This window comes from Ambystoma mexicanum, chromosome 5q, assembly GCF_040938575.1.
Source record: "Ambystoma mexicanum isolate Mex_15411 chromosome 5q, UKY_AmexF1_1, whole genome shotgun sequence".
NCBI classification, from domain to species: Eukaryota; Metazoa; Chordata; class Amphibia; order Caudata; family Ambystomatidae; genus Ambystoma; species Ambystoma mexicanum.
The window spans coordinates 361,729,769-361,751,824 of record NC_090933.1 but is presented as its reverse complement, the minus strand read 5'-3'; the positions used below and the strand labels follow the sequence as shown (position 1 = coordinate 361,751,824).

Sequence of the window (22,056 nt, the reverse complement as noted above, 5' to 3'; positions counted from 1 at the left end):
TAAAATAAAAGTATAGGAACAGTAACACTTAATTAAAACTCCCGACCGCTCCCGCCCACTTCGACCACTGATGAAGAATGCATTAATAGTCAGAGGACTGCCACAGCATAAGCAGGTGGCTCTAACCATGTGAATCCTGAATCAGGCCACTTAGCAAATGTTGAAGCTACGGGGAAGAGAGGTCCCGGGCAGAGGAAAGGCCATCTGTGATGAAACGCGTAAACGCGTGGCGACATGAAATGCCACTTTGGGAGATGCTTTTCTGTGGGGTGTTAATATTGCCCTTAAACATAATTCTATTCATAGAGACTGTTGGATCCTTGGCAACGATTTTGTTCCTCATTCCGAGCATAGGGTTTGCGAAATTGGCACCATTTTTACCACTCGGACGAATAATGTGTTTGAAGGAAATTTGAAGGAAATACCTCCAGCACTTAGTTGTTTCCTCCAGGAATGGAGTGATTACCGCCAGTGCTAATTCCGCTAGTTCCCGTTAGAGAATAGCATAACACGGAATCTAGCGGTTTCACCTCCTAAAAGTCCGGCAGCGATGGCATTTGACTTTAGGCGAATTAGCAGAGCTAATTCTGCCAAACCTGAAATGAGCCCTGGTTGCCTTTTTGAATTTTTGCACGTTAAGTTCTAGAAAAGAAAATACAAAAAAAAAAAAAAAAGAAACACTCAATGGGATTAATGGAGACCCAATGGGTGGATTTCATCCACGCGTGGCAGCGCTCCAGGCAATCTGGGGATGGTTAAGGGATATGTTCAGGTATTTGTCCGCAGGAGACCAACAGCATGCATCTCACATTTAAGCTAACCCATCACAAAGCATAAAACCATGAATGTGGACATATCCAAGAGCCTTGGACCTGACACGAACTGTGGAAAGGCAAAACTCCAGGACATCTCTTACAAGCATCAACATATTGTGTAATCTTTGTGTGAAAGCTACTTTTGAAAAAAAACTCATGAACTTCTTTTGTTTTTTTCCCACTCCAAAAATATTGCAGAAACAAGGCCGGGGCAGACACCTGAAATAAGGATTACGTTGCAGCCAGCACCGAGGACACCTCAGCAGCCATTGCAGCCCATGCTGCCGCAGCAGCCGATCGTACCTCAACAACCGCTTCAGCCAAAAGTACCGCTGCAGCCATCCCAACCAAAACCAGCAGTGCAGCCATCAGGACCCGACATGCCGCTGATGCCCTTGTTGCCAGGATCGGTGCTGCCGGCCTTACCCGGGACAAATGGACTTATTATGGAAACTGGTCAAGCCGGACCACCTGGGAAGGTTCTACGGTCAGGACGGGGCAGAGGTGTAGACGGCCAGCATGCTGCGCCCAGCGATGAAGGGTTTGCCGGCGCACCAGGTGAGCCAATCTATCCAATTTGTGTCTGAATATGAAGGAGATGTGTGGGCAGGGTATACTTGATTGAATTACAGCTACAAAATATATGTAAAGCTTCTGCTGGCCTTGATATGTTAATGTTAAAGGACATTTGTACCGCGCACTATCACCACCGGAGTGGTTCCCTGGCGCTCTGGCGGCTCTGAAAGAGGAAGGGAGGGGCGTTAGTGGGAGGAAGCTGGAAAAGTGCAAGAGAGCAGTGATGTGCTTGCTGTTGGCGGCCTCAGCCCGGTGGGTCCATTGGCTGGCCTGGGGTGCTTGCGGCTGGTAGTCGTCGTGTACTGTTGTGCGAGTCTATGTGTGTTTATGTTTTGTTATTGTAATGTAGCTAAGTTTGTGCGGTTAGTTTGAGAGATGTATGCAGAGGAAATTGCTAGTGCGAATTGGTTAGTTGGCATCTCTATCCTGACTTGAGGTGGTGAGCTTCGGCTTCTGTAATCTCCCCAGATGGGTTTCGGGAGCACCCCTGTGACTCTGTCCTGATCTAGGTCTGACCGGCCTTTAATGTCCCTTTTACATCTGGCCCCCTGAATCCCCTGCCTTCCTCGCAGCCCTACCTGTCTTCCCTTCCAACTCATACGGCCAGTGCACCTGCCAATTTCCACAGCTCAGTTACTGTGGTGTTTGATAATATCCCGACAATTCCACAACACTGTGGTACCTGGTGGCAACTAAGGGGCTAGTGCGGGTGTTGTGTGGGGTTAGGTTGGGGTTGTTGACTCCGTCTCCATGGGTGTCGCCTGAGTTCCACTCTATACTCGGCGTCACTCATCAGGATGCCGTGGGAGCTTCCCAGGCGGTTCTGGGAGTTGTCCGTGTCCACTCTAGTTTAGTCACCCATTTCCTTTCTGTTTCGGTTTTCAGTTTGAGTCGCTGGTGTTGAAGAGCCAGGTTTTTAGTAACTTCCTAAATTTTAGGTGATCTTTGGTGTTTCTTATTTCTTTTGGGATGTTGTTCCAGGTTTTTGCAGCTAAGTGGTAAACTGTGAGTGTTTTGTGCTTGAAGGAGAGGAAAGGTAGGATTCTTCTTGCTGTGTGGAGGAGGAAAAAGCATTTCTTGACTGTTGCATTTATTTGTGGTTCTAAGGTTAGGGTGTTGTTCATCAGGACTCCCAGATTTTTTACTTCCTTAGATGGTGCTGGTGCGGTTCCCATTTCCGTTGGCCACGGGATGGCGGTTTCGTTCTTTTGGTCTTTGGATATGATCCAGTTGGCAGTCATCCAGTTGAAGACTTCTTTTAGACACTCGATTAGGGTTGAATGATCGGCTTGGGTGTCTATGATTTTGTAGATGATTTGAGTATCATCTGCATAGTTGTAGCATGTGATATTGTACTTTTTGAAGATTATGATAACTAGAGTCTTGTAGATGTTGAAGCACAGTGGTGATGGTGAGGATCCTTGTGGCACTCCACAGTCGTTAGCTCTCAGAGTGGATTTGAAGGGTTTAATCCATATGGTTTCTGTTCTGTCTGCTAGGAATGATTTAGTCCAGAGTGGTGCTTTGTCTGTTATGCCTATGTCCTCTAGTCTTTTGGTTAGGCTGTCATGACTAACTGTGTCGAAGGAGGTGGAGTAGGAAAAGGGTTGAGGTTGTGTTTGAGTCTGCGTTAGATTTTAGGTCGTCCCAGATGGATAGTAGTGCTGTTTCCGTTCCTCTCGCTGGTCTGAAACCGACTTGAGCTTGGTCTAGCAGGTGGTGTTTTTCTACGTGTTCTTGGGTTAGTTTATATACATAGGTTTCCAGGAGTTTTGCCGGGTAGGGAATGTTTGAAATCGGCCTGTATTTCTTCTACGTCGCCACTTGTGTTTTTCAGAAGTGGTTTGATATATGCTGATTTGAAGGTCCTCGGTACAGTTACTGTTGCTAGTGATAGGTTCAGAAGGTTTCTTTAGTATTCTGCTGGTGTTCCTTGTGCGAGGATTGATTTTAGATGTCCGGGGGACAGGGATCCATGGGTGATCCGGCTTTCTTGCTGTGTTTTACCAGCATTGCGAATGCCTCTGCTGACAGTTCAGGAAAGTTTTTGAGTTTGTGCTGAGGTTCTGTGATAGGTTCGCTTGGTAGTATGTTGTGGTCGGTTGGTATGTTTTGTATGTTTTGTATGGTTTGTCGGATGTCATTGATTTTTTTCTTGAAGGGGTCTGCCAGGTCGTTGCATAGTTTCTCCGCGGGGGTTGGGGTGTTGTCACAGCCCGGTGGGTTACTCATCTCTTTAATTATGTTAAACATTTCTTATTGAGTATTGGTGGAATTGGTGATTCTGTCATCATAATGCCTTCTCTTCGCCTTTTGAATTTCCTTCTTGTATGCGCGGATTTGTCTCTGGAATAGTGTTTTTTTGTCTGGGTTTTATTCTTTTCCTCCATTCCAGTTCCATCTTTTTGTTTTCCTTTTTCATGGTGTTTAATAGTGGGGTGAACCATTTTGCCATTGCTCTTTTTTTTGATGGGGTGAATGGTTTTTCTGGGGCGATCTTGTCAATTGTGTCTGCAATCCATTTGTGTAGTAGCTTCGCTTTCCCGTCTAGGTCAGCTAGCTCTAGTTCTGTAGTTGAGGGTTTGGCTAACTCGACTTGTTGGAATAGGTTGCTTTCTTTGACGTGTTTCCAGTTTCTTTTTGTGGTGGTTGTGAGTTTAGGAGGTTGGATGCAAATTTGAGCAGATAGAGTGATCACGAATGGGATGATGAGATGGTCGCTCCACAGTATTTGTATCGGCGGTGCCGGGGTGATGAGTTTTGCCTTGATGAAAATTGCGTCGAGGGTGGGTCCTGCCGAGTGTGTTGCCCCTTTGACTAGTTGTCGTAGTTTCATGGTGGTGAGTTGTTCAATCAGTGAGTTTTGGGAGTTGGCGAGACTGTCTTCAAACCAGATGTTGAAGTCCCCCAGGATGATTAGGTGTTCGTGGTTGATGGCTATGTTGGTGATGGCTTCCATGAAGTTATCGACGAAGGTTGCATCATATATCGGTGGTCTGTATACCAGTATAAATGTGACGTTGGTTTTTGGGCTTGCTGTTCGGTGTATTACCATGGTTTCGTAGTTGTGGATGTTAAGCGGTTCATCTGTTTTTATTTTCAGGTGTCGTTTGAATGCTATTGCGATGCCACCTCCTTTTTTGTTTTTCCTGTTTATTTGAAGGCATTTCAAGTCGGTTGGAAGGCAGCTTTACAGTGTGATTTTGTAGTTTTCGTCCAGCCATGTTTCTGTGATGAACAGGATATCAATGCTGTTGTCATCGAGTAGGTCGAAGATCTCTGTTGAATGTTTTGACATGGATCTTGTGTTTATAAGATTGCAGTGGAGTTTGGAGGTGCTGTTTGGCTTGGACTTTCTTGTAGAGGTCGTCTTCTGATCGGTGTTTTGGTTTTCTTCCTGGTCGATTTCTTGCTGAGGTGTAGGTTTTGGGGTGTCATCCTCTTTGAAGAGTTCTTCTAGGTTCTGCCTTGGGTTTTTATTTTCATCGGGTTCATCTTCCCTGGGTTGGGGGTGTTGATTGGAAGTTCTTCTTGCTTTGGTGATGTAAGGTGTTATCGCATTGGTTGTGTGTTTGTTGTTTCTTGTGTTGTTTATCCTTCTTCTGCGTGTTTGTGTTGGGTAGTTTGATGTTGCTGATTCTGGTATAGTAATGGGTGTAGAGGGATGTCCGCTAACAGTTAGGGCTCTGTCTGTGGGTGGTATTTCCGGATGGTGTTTCCGACTCGTTCGGTTGCTGTCTTGAGGGGTAGGGGAGGTAGTTAGGGGTGTTTTGTCAGGTGTGCTCGGTGGCTCTTTTTTGGGTCCGTCTCCCAATCCATGGCTCACTGCAGTGAGCGAGCAGTGTGGGCTTAAGGAGGGTATCTACCAGTCGAAGGGTGGTTTAGAGGGGAAGCCCTACTAGATTTGAGAGACCTGTATAGTGGGAGAGAGGCCTAGCAATGCAATATAGATATCATACAATGCAATTTGGAGACATACGCCCTGATATAGTGGGAGAGAGGCCTATCAATGCAATCTAGATATCATGTGATGCAATTTGGAAAGAGAGCCCCTGCTAAATTTGAGAGACCTGTATAGTGGGAGAGAGGCCTATCAATGCAATCTAGATATCATACAATGCAATTTGGAGAAAAGACCCCCTGCTATAGTGGGAGAGAGGCCTATCAATGCAATCTAGATATCATTTGATGCAATTTGGAAAGAGAGCCCCTGCTAAATTTGAGAGACCTGTATAGTGGGAGAGAGGCCTATCAATGCAATCTAGATGTCATACAATGCAATTTGGAGACAGAACCCTTGCTAAATTTGAGAGACCTGTATAGTGGGAAAGAGGCCTATCAATGTAATCTAGATATCATAGAATGCCATTTGGGGACAGCACCCCTACTAAACTTGAGACCTGTAAAGTGGGAGAGAGTCCTATCAATGCAATCTAGATATCATACAATGCAATTCGGAGCCTGTCAGGCTTGACAGGGTCCAGAGTGTTCCTTCTGTAGAGTCCTCGGGAGTCCAAGAGGCAATACACCACCCACCCAGAAGAAGCCTTCCCCTAAATAATTATTAAGGACTACACTTGGAAGGAGGTCCACCCAGGTGGGAGGATTACGTGACACACATCCTGTTCTCAGAGATCTGGACAGGAGCTGCAGTAAGGGGTACAAGCACAAAACAATAAATACATGCAACCACCTAAACCTCATTGGTTGATTTGACAAGAGATGCCCCAATATCAATTACCTGGAAGACCGCTACTGTCCACAGTAAACCTAATCCAAACAAGGCAGTCAAAAGTAATCCAAATGTGCCTAAATACCTAGTTCCCTAAAACCACCTGCCGCCAGAATCCTGAAGTTTGACTGTTGCAAAAACGCTAGTTCTCTGTCCGGTGTGCCTTCTTCATCAGTGACGAACGCCAGAGCGAGATCACGCGAATTAGAGAAAAGCACTTCAATCGCATGGTTATGCTCCGTGCACAGCCATGTTAAGAGCGATGACAAGGGCATCATCGGCTTCGGGCATTGCCGTGATGGCGAGCTGAAGCCCAGAGTCACCAGGGTGCGTGGAATGCCCACAGGAAGGGATTAGCCTTCGGAGCGCACTGCGACGCTGAGCGACGAGGAGGCAGAAACTTAGCATACATGCTCAGGTCTGATAAAGTTGTACTTTTAAAAAAAACAGTTACAATATTTCCTTTGTATACTGAAAGGTCACTTTTTCATGGAAAAGGCCCAAAAGTACCTATGCATTAAATACAATTCAATGCGCCTCGACAGTCCCTCAAATGATCTAACGTTACCCTGCTCCATGTCCCCTGAATGCGCTGCAGCTGGTGGATGCCACATAGACCGAAACATTTCACCATAGGATGCATTCCCTATGGACACGTGTATGAAGACAATTCACGCGAGCTAGGGGACAAAGCTTAAAACCAATTGATTCTGAATGCTTTGTGCGTTTATCCCTAAGGACCGAGAAGAACTTTGAGATGATTTAGTTTGCAGAGCTGCACTAAGTTCTCTCATTCATTAACACAGCTTTCGATAGGTCTCTGTCTAGACCTATCCTCCCAAGTAAGCACACTAATCAAGGAAACCAATTTCCACCTGCACATGCTCCAAAATATCCTTGCCTTTCTACTCACCAACTTCCTGATGGAGATAACAAGATTCCTCATTAAGGCAAATAGTACAGAAACATTAAAACAAGGTTGTAAACAGGCATTGGTGCTCTGGCGAGCAAGGGTGCTAGACGTTTTGTGGATTTGGTGAACAAGAAAATGGAGTTTGACTCAACTCTTGGACAGAGCACATTTAATGATGTTCTTGAAAATAAATGATGTGCCAAAATTGCCTGCTTTTACAGAAGTTTAGGTGAAAAAAGTTCATATGTCATTTTATTTGCTTCCAATTCTTGATGGGTGATATGAAGTGGGCTTGGAACCATCAGCACTTATGTGATTCAATAGGTATGACCTGAAGAAGCACAGCAAGAGCAAAACATGTGTTGACTTGTATTCATTTGCACTTGGGTACAAAAAGGAAAAAAGCAACTTGATAAGCAGATGTAGAGTTTGAAATATTCTGTGTTCTGTGAGAGAGTGAGGTGCCAATTCTTCCGGTTCAAAGACTACAGAGCTACGCAAGCACATGATGCCTTAACATGAAACAGCAATCTCACATACCACTGGGTTTCCCTGTAGTACAGGATAACAAAGCCCCGTGACCGGTTCTGCAGACAGATGGGAAAGTGGCTTTGGGGACCAGGAGCCTCCACCGAGCTAGTGGACGATGGGCTGAGGATCAGAATGGGGTGGATCCCCGGGGCAGCAGCCATCTGTCTGGGTCACCTGGAAGGAGTCAGTCACAGCAGTGATACCTTATCCCTGTGAGGATCAGTCACAGTGGCAGTACCATAATCCCTCCCGAAAATAGACCAACCAATGCCAGGCCCCTCCCCCAAAAAAGAACCCCAGAAAAGGTCAGTCACAGTAGCGATACTGTAACCCCTCTACAACATAAGGCAACTAATACCAGGAACCCTCACACAAAACAGAACCCCTGAAAAGTTCAGTCACAGAAGAGATAGCAGAACCCAATCTCTTCCCAACACACAAGAGGCCTCTCTCCCAAAACAGAACCTCTGAAAAAATCAGTCACACTAGCAATACCATAACCTGTCCCCAACATAGGCTATCCCATAACAGGCCCCTTGCCAAACATAGACCCCCTGAAAACCCCTGTCCTGGTACACAGGAGCTGCTGGGCAATATCCCTAAACATAGGAGGCTTTGATCCCACCTTTAGAGGGTACTGCAAGGTTTCCCATCCAGTGATCCCGGAAACTGGATGTATACGAATTGCTCGAATCACAATGGATCGTGGGTGAACAGCTTGCGGGAAACCTGATCGAGTTTATTAGGTCAATTAGGACATAAATGCGGGGGAATCCCCCACCCAATCCAGAAACCCCCTTCAACCCACCACCCAATCCCCTTATAATATTTATTACCCCAAACCCACCCCACATATATATAAAAGAACCAAGATACAGGTAAAGGTCAATTGTGCAGAAGGTAAATTAGGACCAAGATTATTAGGTCAATTAGGACAAAAGGTAAATTTGAAAAGGTCATTTTGGGTAATATCCGGAAACTGCGTTTAAAGTCCATGGGCCTCATTATGACCCTGGCAGTAGGGGGTTAACGGGGCCGGTAGAGCTTCCGGCCCCGTTAACTCCCTACTGCCTCATTACGAGGTGTCCTTAGCAGGTCCCGTGAGCAGACCAGGATGCAAACAACGGCCCGTTGTTAGCATGCTCCCCATTCCCGTTGAGCCCTCTAGGGGCTCAATGGGAATGGGGATGTACCGGGTCCGGGTTCCCTGAATGGGGAAATACTGGGCCCTCCAAGGTCGGAATAGCTTGGTATTTCCCCATTCAGGGAACTCGGACCCGGTACCCGGTATGGGGTAGCCAATGCCGCAAATAGCGGCAAGGCTACCTCCATGGTCGTAATGAGGACCCACTAGTCTGAGAATACACATCAACACTGTGAACACTTTAAACACTACACTGAGCATGATAATAATACACCTCCTTATCCCCCCCACCCCCGTACCAACCCAACAACAGGCATGTCCTAGACACAGACAGCATTCCTGGGTTCAACAGACAGACATCTGAATTGCTACAGAGCTAATACAGAGCTAGGCCACCCCCCTGGCTTCAGTCTGACTGACATAAAGCTGGGACCCACAGCCACTGCCAGCCCTTCAATTCCTGCATATCACAGCGTTAGACCCCTGACTAGCATCCAACCCCTCCAAGGGGGATCCACCAATTTAACCCTCCTAATCCAGCCCAGTAGTGTGTTCTGCAGGAGCAGGAGGCTCCTATTTGGTGAAGGGTGGAATTTGGGAGGAAGAGGAAAGCCAGGAGGCTGCAAGAGTAAAGGAGACTGGGGAGGGGGGGCAGAGGAGAGCAGGAGCACGAGAAGTTAACAACTGGAGTAGAGTGGAAGGAACTAGTGATAACAGAAGTTATCAAGGGAGGAGATTTGGGAATCATTATGAGTTCAGCGGGGTGGCCAAAAACAATGGTAATGCAGCGGTAACATATTTACCACGTCATAGTTACCATAGTTCATTACTTCCATACTACCACACCAATAACTATGGTTTTGGAGGTAACTACTGAAGGTAATTCCTCCACTTTACAGCTCAGAAATGGCCAAATCAGCAGAATTACCTCTGCCAAAATCCCTGTGGAGTCTTAAGGACTCCGATAAATGGGGACTAACACCACCGCGTGTAATCTGGCAGTAATTCCACCAGACCAAATGGTGGTAATGGTAAATCCGTTTGGTGGTATCTCAGCCGATTGACTGCTCAGATACCACCAAACTTGTAATCAGGGAGTCAGTAGTGAATTGGAAGGAGTTGGAAGAGGAACGGAAGTAGAAAGAAGTATCTGAACAGGAGTGGAAAAAGTTGATAACAACAGAGGACGAAAAGATAGAGGATCTAACATCAGGAGTGGGTTGTAAAAAGCTGATAACAAGGAAGGAGAAGGAAATATCAGGTGTTTTGGGAGATGAGGTTGTACAAAGAGAAGCACAAGGGAAGGAGGTGGTGATAACGATGCAGTTCTAGCAGAAGTAAAAAGGAAGATGGTATTACTATCTGAGGAGAGTGAGCAGCACAAGAAGGAGTAAGATCGGTCGGGAGGATAGCTCAGGGGCAATGCGTTTGTCTTCGAAGCAAGACAATGCAGAGCAACACAGGCTTGAATCCTGGTCCCACGCTTGGAGACTAGTCTCCGGTATTAAGCGCATTATAAAAGATTAATTAATTAATTAAGATGAGAGGCTAAAGCTTGGAAAGGAGAAGATCAAGTGGAGATGACAGAGTTTCTGGCCAAAAAAGAGGAGATATCACAGGAGAGTCTGCCGGTGAGACAGAACCAATAATAACATTTGGGGAGAGTGCTACAGATGTGGTGAGGAGGCAACAAAGAAGATTTGCAGCCAGAAACTATGTGAGGAAGATCAGAGCCTAGTGAACCAGCTTGCCAAATCGGCCCTAGAAAGGCCCAGGCAGACTGAGGAAGACCAGGCAGCGTCTTGGACAGTGCGGCCGGTACAGAGACAAGGAGGGTAAGATCTCAAATGTGTGGCCACCCTGCTCAATGGACTCATCCCTTTCACACAGCCAAGCACCTTGGGCACTTTTCTATGTATTTTCTCACCATGACAACCTAACATTCCGGATGTCTGGGCGCTTCCCCCATCTCCGTCCTATAACACAAGAGACATGGCTCTTCACAGAACAGCTGTGCATGTAATGCAGATGGGCCTGGTCCTAATGCTTTAACCCACCTGGCAGCCACTTCCCAATGCTGAACATAATTAGCCCTCTTCCATTCTATGTGAGTATTGAAATCCCCAACCAAATATTTAAATAGCATAGAAAACTGATTATTGAATTATGTACATAGTGCCTTATTGCGAGTTTGGTAGAGTGTTTTAAAAAAGTAGTAAGGGAATTATCTCACTTTTACAGCACAAACGAATTCCGACTTGATTTACCTCAAGCAGAATTACCACCCGCGGTAAATGATATGATATGATAGGTTATTTATAATGCGCTTAATACCCAGAGGTTTCTAAGCGCAGACTGGTGGATCGAACCTGTGTTGTTTCGTGTCGTCTTACTTCCAAGGCGAGCACGTTGCTGCTGAGCTATCATCCCAGGACAAAATGCTCCAAATCCCCAGCGTATCCCTGTGAACTCCAGGAATGTGGATTAACACAGCCAGTTCACCATGCATATTGTGGTGGATTTACCGTAAATACCAGTTTGACGGCAACAGTATTTGAACATACCGCCAAACTTGCGATGCGGCCCATAGTATTATTTTTTTTAGTACATATTCATATAGTAATCTATCTTTTCTCTTTTTTTGCAGGATATCCTAAATCGTCGCCATCTGAGGAACCTCAAGGTAAAAAATCCATCATTCAACCCTTCTGAAGCTTTTATGTTGCGCCCTTTTCCTCGTTTAACTCTTGCTTGAGCTGTAAACCCAGTGCTAGTGTCCAAAAGCCCAAGCCATAGCATCTGCCTTCAGGACCAAATACTGCAGCACATTCTCCCAAGCACCATGGAAAAGCGACCCAGATTCCCCCAGCACAAACCCAGTGCAGCAGCCAAGCTATACAGTCAGTGTCCCCATTCCATGTGTGAATCTGTCATCCAGTCCTGGGTTTCAGTCTTTACCTTCTGGAATTTGTGGTTGTGCTGTTCTCGTTTTAAATTCACTCCCAGAATGCAAAGACAGAACAGGCCTGGAGAGCCCCCACCCCCATGGAATGGGAAAACTTGAGGCCTGATTTTCATCTCACAGTCATACCTGCCTAGTCTCCGGGTTTATCCCAGAGACTCTGGGTTTTTACGCTCTTCTCTGGGTCTCCGGGGAATGGCGTGGAGTCTCTGGGATTGACTGCCCTTCCAGTACCTCTGCCCACACCTCGATGTGATTGGCTACAGACAGACATTTAAGGTATGGGCAGATGAGCGTATATCTCACTCATTTGACATTGATTCTTTTTCTTTTTTTAAATGTGGATGGCGCAGCTGGGCAGAGTCTTGGCGGGAAAAGTGGCGGGGTGCCTGATGACGCTATCCTCCAGGTTTTTCTTTAGCAAATGTAGGCAGATATGCGCACACAGCCTCATTCTGGTCCAGGAGCATAAATCCCCAGGGTATGCTGGATGATTCAGCTGTGCCCCTCTTTCAGCATATGGCGGGAGGGCTTTTCTGCACTGCATGCTATGGGTGTGCATCTGGAATTCCCAGAATGCATCTGGATCTTGGCATGCCTGCGGATAATGCGTGTTTTCTCTTCACCATTCACTCATTGTGCATAGTGGAGAGTAAATAGCTTTAATTGGACCGCCCACCATCCTCAAAGCATGGCCCTACACACCCACACACCTGCCCTTTCAAGGAAGCTCATTTGTGATTTCCGGTGCAGCCTCAGAAACCGTTCTGACGGGGATGCGCCAGCAGGGTTGGACCGGGACTTAAAATCAGCCTCGACACCAATAAAAATGTGGCTCGCGTTCACAGATGGCATTTTGTTACTTTTTTGTGACAGACTGTTTGGGCACTAGCGCATGGTTAGTTTTCGGCAAAATGTGTACAAATAGTGCATTTTAAAGCATAGCTGGTGAGTAGCATTGGTCATAGCTACCAACTTTAAAGTGAAGTAACTAAAACTGGTCTACCTTGGAATAAAAAACGGGCATACATTGACAGAATAAACTCGGTCATCAGAGCCTTTTGGCCCGGCCATTGCATTGCCTTATTGCTGTATGGGCAAAGCTTAGAGTGTTAAAAAATATGTGCCAGGGCCCAAATATTTTCTAGCACATCTAGGACACATCAGGGCAGGCAACTCCCGGCCCACTGGTGCCACCATGCATGGCAGTGCCCCAAAGTATTGGCATATTGAGGGTATAACCAGCAACTCCGGACAGCTATTGCGGGTGATGGATGCACTACCGCTGGCAAATGTGCAATTAATAGATACCAGTCGACATAAAATAACAGAACATCCTAGTTTAAGGCAAATGTTTGTGTGATTCTTTAAAGACATCATCATTGTTAACATTTTGTTCGGATTCAATAGGTGGCAAGTGGAACACGTGGGCCATCTCTCCACAGAAACCAAAGTAACCATGCTTTCCTCTTATGCTACATTAATTGCTAAATGCAGGAAAAATTATTCCTGAACTGATTAACTTACCTGTCAAACGCTGCAGAAAAACCGCTGTTTATAGTTTGGCGCTCATGGTTGACACGCCTCTTGGGCAGTGGCTTTCTCCCTGGCTTTGTCCCTGTGTTCGTGGTGCTGGATAGTGACTGTCCTCTCATTGTCAACCCACACTCCAGCAGCATAGCTGCACCATTGTCATGCAGGGTGGGTCACTGGAACACCCGGCATTGCCACCTTCCAACTCATGGTTATCCATGGAGAGTAGCACTGCCCGGCCCATCTGGGTCATTAGGTTCAGGAATGACAATGAACCGGCCCAGCATGAAGAGACTGCGCCCAGTGCACAGTGTTGAGCTACTGAATGAGAGTTAAAATAATAAAGTTTCAGAAAAGCCTCATCATAATCAGACAGAGTCTGAGAAAATAAGTGCCGGCGCTCAGATATAAGTGCCGGGGCTGAGCCCTGGCAAACACCCCCACAAATTAAGCGCTACATATGGGCCGGGTGCGGGTTGGCACAGAATGTCCCAGAGATAACTGCAGTCATGGCGGTTCAGCTGTCAGCAGATTCTGCATGATGGTCTGCATGTAGGGTCTAGCCTCATGTTCGCCATGAACCCGCGGGCAACGGTTTGCACCGCAGCCAGGCCCCCGCGATGCGAAGAATGGTCAGACGCATGGGTGCTGGGCGGCAGCAGTATTGCGATGGGGGATAATGCAGAAAGCGCTTTTATGAGTTTTTACTCACCCAGTTATCTAAGAGCAAATCAATCTTCTGATGTATGTACTACTCCCCTCCCACTAACCTGAAAACAGCTTACCTTTTACAAATGACACTAAATCCCCTGGTTGAGAAGCCATGCCAATCCCCAGAGAGCAAAAGTGGCTTTTGGACTAATGTGTGAGTTGTTTACACATAAACTAATGAAGTATTAAGCACTCAAGTGACGACGCTGAGCCCCAGGACTGAGCACCCCTTTCCAGCTCGCATTGTTTGAATGCCTCCATCTTGGCTGTCTCGATCTCGGTGCCAAGCATCTGCAAGCGTTTATGACTGTGCTGGCGCTTCTCTGCAGGGCGTAGATCTGCTCTGCGCGCCTCGTGGCTCCTAGTCTTGGGTCAGTGGTTCTAATGTTCACAATATGTGGTGTCAGACATTTTCTGTACATTTTTTTATTTTATTTACCGAGTTCTTCCTAAGCCTCCTTGATCACAAAAAAATAAGAAATCATGACTCTTTTTTTCTATGTAAGAAAAACTCAGAGCAGGATCTTACCTCCTGGGGCATCGTGTGCAAGATGCGGTGTGGGAATGGCAAGCAGATGCGGATATTTTATTAAATGAGTACCCCTGCAGAGATGGTGTCTCCGGCAAGAGGAGCGTAGAGGCTTAGGAGCCAAGGGCCAGAAGATCTACAGAACCAAATAGATTTGCGATTATCTGATAACTATTTTAGCCCACATTTGGGACCACTGTGGTACAGAGACTGGTCATGGAACAGAACATCCAATCAAAAAAGAAACCCACATGAACGTATATATTTATTTTTATATAATGCTGTCACCAATATGCGGTGTAACCATGCAGCATAAGCAAGCGAAATCGAGTAACCAGGGGTGGACTGGCCTATAGGGGACTCTGGAGATTTCCCGGTGGGCCTCTGCACTCTGGGCCTCTTTTGTGTGCTATTTCCAAATCTTCTCATAGGAAAAGCATTGGGCCTGCTGAAAATGTGTCATATGGGGCCACTTTGAACATTATTTCCAGGGCCTCTTTTGGTCCCCAGTAATTATTTCCAGGGCCTCTTTTAGTTCCCAGTCCACCCCTGCGAGTAACTGAGCTTGCTTTTCACACAGTGCCCACTGTTTGCTGAATTGGGCTCCAGCACGCCTGACAGGTGACAGCTTGTAGGATGCTGTAGGGTGAAGTCTGCCCAGGCAGAGCAAGCTCCCTTACATTGTCTACGTGCCCCAGGCCTGCTCCTACTTTTCACTGCTGAGCTGGAGGAGAGGAAACGATCCAACCCTACGAGCCCACCCCCCCCGCCCCCCGAGAGAGTAGTGCAAGGTATTCCACTCCTCACCACCCAACACAGCGTAGAGAAGGTCACCCTACGCCCTCTCCATGCCATTGTACTATATATGTGAGCTGAGAGCAGTCCAGGGTCATAGGACAACTAACACGGCTTCCCGGGTGATCATTTAGAGATGGCGGCAATTAGGCCAGCGCTGTAAGTTACAATCATAGAAGGCAAAAGCTGTTTGACCCTCCCCCGCACGCCCCTACTGAACTCATCAGTGGAATTTAACAAATGAACTAGGCCGTGCTGAAAACGTGCACCACTTTGGGTGGTTTAGAGCTGCCCGCCTGGCATGAAGGGAAGAGACCTCTGAAGTTGACTCACCAAGTTTGTATTGTAAGCTCTTACAGCGCCAGTGAGGTGCGCAGATCAACGAAAACAACTTTAATCTACGAATATGCAAAAAAGTAAAGTTTATTTGAGAACACACCCCATACCACCCTCTATGCCGCCCACCAAACCCCTAACTACCCTTAAATACTTTTTTAAATACAATTGGGCCTCATTACACGGATTGCGGTAAGGGTTTACCAGTACCGGTATTTTACCGGTACCGGTAAATCCTTACCGCCTTACTACGAGGTCCCTTTGCGGGTTGGGGAATTTAACGGCTGCTTTTTGCAGGCGTTAAAAAACCAACCCGCAAAGGGACCAGGGAGCTAATTACGGTACCGCAATTAGCGAATTCCCCATTCCCATAGAGCCCTATGGGGCAAAAATGGGAATGGGGAAGGGCAATGGTGGAAGGGGGAATTACCGCCCCGCCAACCTTGGAATAGGGCGGTAATTCCCCTTTCCACCAAGGTGGTGCCGGTATTTTACCAGCATGAACCATGGCGCTAATAGCGCCATGGTTTACCGCCATCCGTGTAATGAGGCCCAATTAGTCTGTCCTCATAAAAATGCAGCAAAAAAGTGGCAAAATGGCTGTGGATAAATCACGGGGTCGGGCCGCAGTGTTTTGGGCCGGTACCTACACTGTGGCTGTAGGCCTCACGTACAGTGCACGTTGACAGGCTCTGTTTTGTGTGTGTATCTAATTGCCAGAAAGGGGAGCACAGGCAGTGGCAGATTTAAGGCAAAGGGCCCCGTGGGCAAAAATTGCAGAGGGCCCCCAAGTGGGCGGGTCCTGGAGGCGGGGCCCCAAAGTGGGCAGAGTTGCGCAAAGATGAACTTTAGGGACACATGATTCATTTTATTTAAGTTGTGATTTTTAAGGCCCGAGCACAGACATCCAGCCCTGAACTAATATTACAACAAGCAGAATTCAGGTCTGCTTAAATCTGCATTATTTCTTAACTATAATACATTAAACACTTGCTAGAGCAGAGGAGCGTGCGTTTCTGGAGAGGGGATAGCGAGAAGTAAACTGCCCAGTCAGAGCACCCTGGACCGAGCTGCAGCGCACAACTGGGAAGTGATTAACAGAGTAATAGTGGGCATTGTGCACTGCGTGGCAGGCGTTTAAAGCCCATTAATAGATTCATTGCCTCCATTACAGTGCGCTGTGACCATATGCTGAATTTCAGGTCTGACTGCAAAGTGTGTGTCAGAGAGAGACTGGGAAGGGAAGGGGTGGGGCAGGGCGCAGGGGCCTGCTCGCCATTTGTCTGTCTGCCGACCGTTAAGTCAGCCACTGGGCACAGGAGTCTTCCGAAAGGGAGGTAATGTATAAAAGGTGATTGGCTCTTCCTCAGTAGCATGGCAAGAAAGTTGGCACATAAAGAGAAACAGCACCAAACGCAGCCGAATGCTAAACTGCTTTCAGTAAATGCTCGAACTAGACCCAGGAGGGGACTGGCCTACAGGGAACTTTGGAGATTTCCTCGTGGGTAGGATGACCAGATTTTCAAGACGAAAAACCGGGTCGACCAACGACATAAAAGAAGGAGTGCCCTACGCACACCTCATCGCCCACCCTTATAATTTCCGCACACCGACCACCCACTTACCCGACCCACCTCAACCACACTCCCCACCCCTGCCACAGTATTTCCAGCACTGCTCCTGAATACAATTGTGCAATTTTGACTATGGAGTTAAGCACGTGAAGGAGCCGCTGCTCTTGCTCTTTACTGGTCCCTCCGCCAGTTTCTGTGTGTGCAAGCAGTTAATGCATGTGGCTGTGTCGCTGGGACCTGGAAGGTTGGCGGTTCAAGCCCAACCTGAGATGGCAACATTCCAGTATTATGATGTTTATTTCTCCCGGGATGTCTGGTCACGCTACCGGGGGGGGGGCCTCTGCATCATGGGCCTCTTTTTGTTGTGGTTATCTATTTTATTTCAACATGTTCTTATGGGAAAGGGTTGAGCTTGCTCACAGTGTGTAATACGGGGTCACTTTAAAAAACATGTCCAGGGCCCCTTTTGGTTCCCAGTCCACCCCTGAGTAGACCATTGGGCAAAAGGGCAATGACCGAAGGGCCTGTTCATAAGGGGAATGTGGGAGGGTTTCGAGGGCCACTTTCTTCCTTTAGTGCAGGATACTTCTAGTAGTTCTGACCAAGGTTACCCACCCTACTGGGCATTAAAATGCATACCTTTCCACAAATGGTCCTAAAAAAGCACCCTTGGTGTTACTCAGTTTGTTGTGAAAAGTCACAAGCTTTGATTCACGAATGTGGGTCCCTTTTCTGAGACAGTCCGACCCTGTTTCAATAAAATAACAAAATCCTAAAAGGTGGGAAACAGGCATGCACGATAGTAGGGTTAACCCTAATCACGATAATGTGTAGTAGAAAGAAAATGTACAATTGAGCAACTACTAACCCACTAACATTCGGAACCTTGTACGTCACCCCAGGTGTAGGTTGCAGGTGAAGCTGTGAGTAAAGCTTTCCACTCGGCAAAACTCCCTTCTACACATAAGGATTACAAGACACCAATAGAGTAATATCTTGATTTAAAGCTACTACTAATTAAAAGGTTACTTTATTAGCCAAGCTCCCACCTAGGCCCTGATTCTAGGGTGAATTCTCTCAACGGCTGCAACGTTGTTTGGATGAAAGCTTGGTAGGGCCATTTCTACTTTCCACAAAATGGAAGCTTCTGTGCTTGCTCAATGTTGGGATTGGATGGGCTGCCCACTACTGAACATGAGCTGTGATGGAATCCTACCATCCTTATCACTGAAATGTCAACAAATCTCAATAACGCCACACTGCCCCCTGCAGAGATGTGAACAGTGTGAACATTGACATGCACTGCTTGCTGTTTGGAGAATATCTATGTCCTTGCATATACACAATGAACCTCTTTGTGTTTACTTCACATGCGTTCTTCTCTTAGTTGTTGCAGATGGTGGTGTTTTCGCTTCGCTGGTGGCCTTTTCTGCTGGCCTTACCCAGAAGCCTTTCCCCGCAGAAATGGGAGTCATCCGTTTCAACAAAGTATTGGTCAACGACGGAGAGCATTACAACCCGCTTACAGGTAACACTGTCCCTTTCTATGTCATTTAAGTTTCTCTCAGGAAGGAAAAGAAAAGTTGAGAAGAAACATTCTCAGAAATATTAATTTGTCACCCAAAACACACTTATATAGGGACATATATTTCTGGGGGGGATGGAATGCAAGAAAAAGAGTAAATAGTGACCACCACCTACATTTTTCTTTCTATAGCTCTATATCATTTTTTCAGATTTAATTGTTCTAAATATAGTCTAATGAAGGTTCAACAATTTATAGCCATGCTATACTACTTTGAATAGCCCTGCCCTAAGCGTCATTTTGCTCGTGATGAGCAAAAGTCGACCACATTGGCAATCACTTTTATTTGTTTATTTAAAGAAATCCCTCCTTTTTAGTCCCTTGTTACTTTTTATGGAGGGATGTTTCATGCCCCGCTTTCTGCCACCTCAGATAACCACCTTCTCTTCACTATGCACCATTGCCCCCTTCAACCTTTTGATACAATACGAAAATTGAATTAATTTTAGCAACTGTGACTCCATTGCAAAAAAGGTACAGAGGGGTTCCTAAGCTTAATGGAAAACTATTTTATCACTACTGATGCATTTAACCCACTTTCCCCCATTAAAAAATGAATTAATTTTATGAGTTGTCACACCGCTGCAAAAGGTTTACGGTTCTTAAAATAATTCAACTGTGTAGCCAGATTAACAATTCCATATTACCTCTAGTGCCTTCTTGACCTTTGAACTAGAAATAATCTGGCAAGATATCTCTTTGATTCAAGCGGCCTTCGCAGAGCAGCCTTTTCTAAGGACTGTTTCGGGGAAAAACAGACATGGCCTTGACACCTTTATGTAGTAGATGTTTCATGCTATTTCATACTGGTAGAAAAAAGGGTGCATGAGCACGTCACTTGCACATTCATGCATAGAAAATGATGAAGCTGTGCTTAACTCGTCCCTAGGACTCGGATAAGCAAAATCGTGTGTTGTATGCAGACTCCTAATTATGTCAGCCCAAACCGGGTGGTCCACCACCTGAGGAATGAGTGCACGTTTTGTCCACAAAGCAAGGTATATTGTACAAAAATCCAGAGAGCAGTTGGATAGTCCTGTGGAACCAAACCAACTCAAGTCTCAACAAACCACATCACTTCACATCTTGTATACATTTTTCCAACAGTTAAAAACTCCCAGATACTGTATTACAACCCACCCCCACATATGATTGGACAAAAACCTCTTCAAAGAAACCCCATCTTTTCCCAATTCCTATGTTTTCATTGGCCAGTTGTATCTTAGTTGTCATCTTCAGATCAAATGTAGAACACACTTCTTCTTAGGATTTGTCCGTGGTAGGTCATGGCATCACGGTTAAACATTGGCATTGCAACATAACTCATTACTAGCAATAACTGGCCTAAGCTCTTTAGCCTTAACTTTTAATTTGCACATGGTTCGTGTAAATATTTCAAGCGATATGAGGAAGGTTAGGTAAATAATTTCTCTTTGAGTTAGCGATACTATCTCATTCCCTAGGTCACTGTTTCATTGAAACTTTCCAATCTACAAAACTGCCACTTTATTGCACAATTGGCGAGTAAAACCTCACAGAACCAGTTTCAAAGTTTACTCTGCAAAACAGCCACCGATTACTGTGTTTTTGATTAATTTGTGAAAAGCCCACTATATCGAGATTCATGAATTCCCCATGTAGTTGTGTTAATGTGCATTTATGTTTTTACATTTGGTGGATTTGACATTTTATCTTTCTATGCACGTGCAAGCAAATATGTATCAATTCTAGACAACAGAAACAGTAAAGTAACATATCCAATCCATAATTAACTACACTTCGATTCAAATGAATTGCAACATCGCAGCCAGTATGTCACCATTTGCAGTTATAAATACGGCTCGCGCAACATGAACCCCTCATAAGCATGGGGACCTTTCCTGACCACCCCAACATGTGAAACATGATGATGGAGATAAAATCCAAGCACACCTAGGCATTATGCCTGTAAATGTGACACCATGAGCACACTTAAAAGGCGGAAAATTTAGAATGGAGATGGACTATAGCTAGTACTTGTAGGTATCTTAAGCGAATGCTGATTAGAATGTGCGCTTAACATTCCCTAACGTAAGAATCAGGAGGATTCTTATGTAATAAAATAAACTCTCCTGTAGACCCTAAATCGACAAATATGTGTACCTCAGGAAGTAATTTAATTTGATCATCGAAACAACTGTAGGATAACATCCAACACCTCATTTACGGAAGCCGATAATTCCACCAGATTTTAATTTGGGGCTCCTGATATACTGCTTTACACCAACTCCACACTGCCTACCAGATTAGATGTGAGCAGAGACAGAGGAATCACCTGCAATGTTGGACATACCTCTGCTAGTGTCCCACCCCCACTCCATTTCCAGCCCACCCAAGCCATCTGTCTGTTTATCTGGCAGTATGGCGAAAGCCAGATTTGGAGCTGGGCTTGATAAGAGATGTATTGTTAGTTTTAGAAGAATGATGGAAAAAGCAATAAAAGAAAGTATTTTTCTTTAAAGTGAAACAATCCCTAGGGATTGGATAAGAAATACATTCTCAACTATAATGCAGACTAAGTCAGAGTGAGTTGTAACAGAAAAAGTACAACCAAGTACGTTGCCTTGCATCAGGCTACAGTACAATGGACCATCTGCTCTTTGATCACACTAGCATTATAGTTTCAGGATATTTGGTAAGGTTTCTGGAGGGCCAGACTTTCCAAACAAAAGATCTGTACTTTTTAGAATACATCAAGGTCAATACATAGATCAAGGTCCACCCACTAGCCATGTCTGATTTCCGATTGTCAGTTGAAGCACCTGTAAGGAACTAAGAAATTGTATCCCACTGTGCTTACCTTAACTCTGAGTGCCCTCCCACACAGTTGGCTTTGACTATGTAGGAACAACTAAACACACCAGACATCACGATATAGTTAAAACCCTGTATTGAGAAACTGATCAGGCTGGGTTGAGTTGAACGCCTATTAGGATAGAGGAACACTTCTCTGTAATAAAACAGCATAGCCTATCTAGCTCGTGCTGATCAAACAGTGGTTAAAATAGGATTAAGCAATAAAGTGTCAGGGTTTCTTTGTCTGATACTCTCCCTGGATCACCATTACCCTTGGTCAGTTGCTGGGTTCGGACCCATAGCTCACCTTTCTGGTTCCGATTTTCTTAAAAGGACAGAAGGGGATAAGTGCCTAAAGTTCCTAGGGGTTTCACCTATAAATCAAAATTGTTAACTATTCTCAAGAATGTCAGGACGGATATCTGGACAGGTGAAAGGGACTTTCGAAATGACTCCCATCCGTTATCAAGATTGTCCTGATATGT

The 22,056-nt window shown here is 45.7% G+C and overlaps 1 protein-coding gene across 1 annotated transcript in view; it reads left to right on the top strand.

Moving 5' to 3' along the window:
- EMILIN2 (elastin microfibril interfacer 2) overlaps positions 1–22,056 on the top strand; it is a 272,868-nt gene that overhangs the window by 222,589 nt on the left and 28,223 nt on the right. Inside the window, exons 5-7 of the mRNA XM_069620858.1 lie at positions 1,014–1,373; positions 11,359–11,394; positions 18,539–18,679. Of these exons, the coding sequence (XP_069476959.1) occupies positions 1,014–1,373; positions 11,359–11,394; positions 18,539–18,679 (537 nt within the window). The remainder of the gene's footprint in view (positions 1–1,013; positions 1,374–11,358; positions 11,395–18,538; positions 18,680–22,056) is intronic.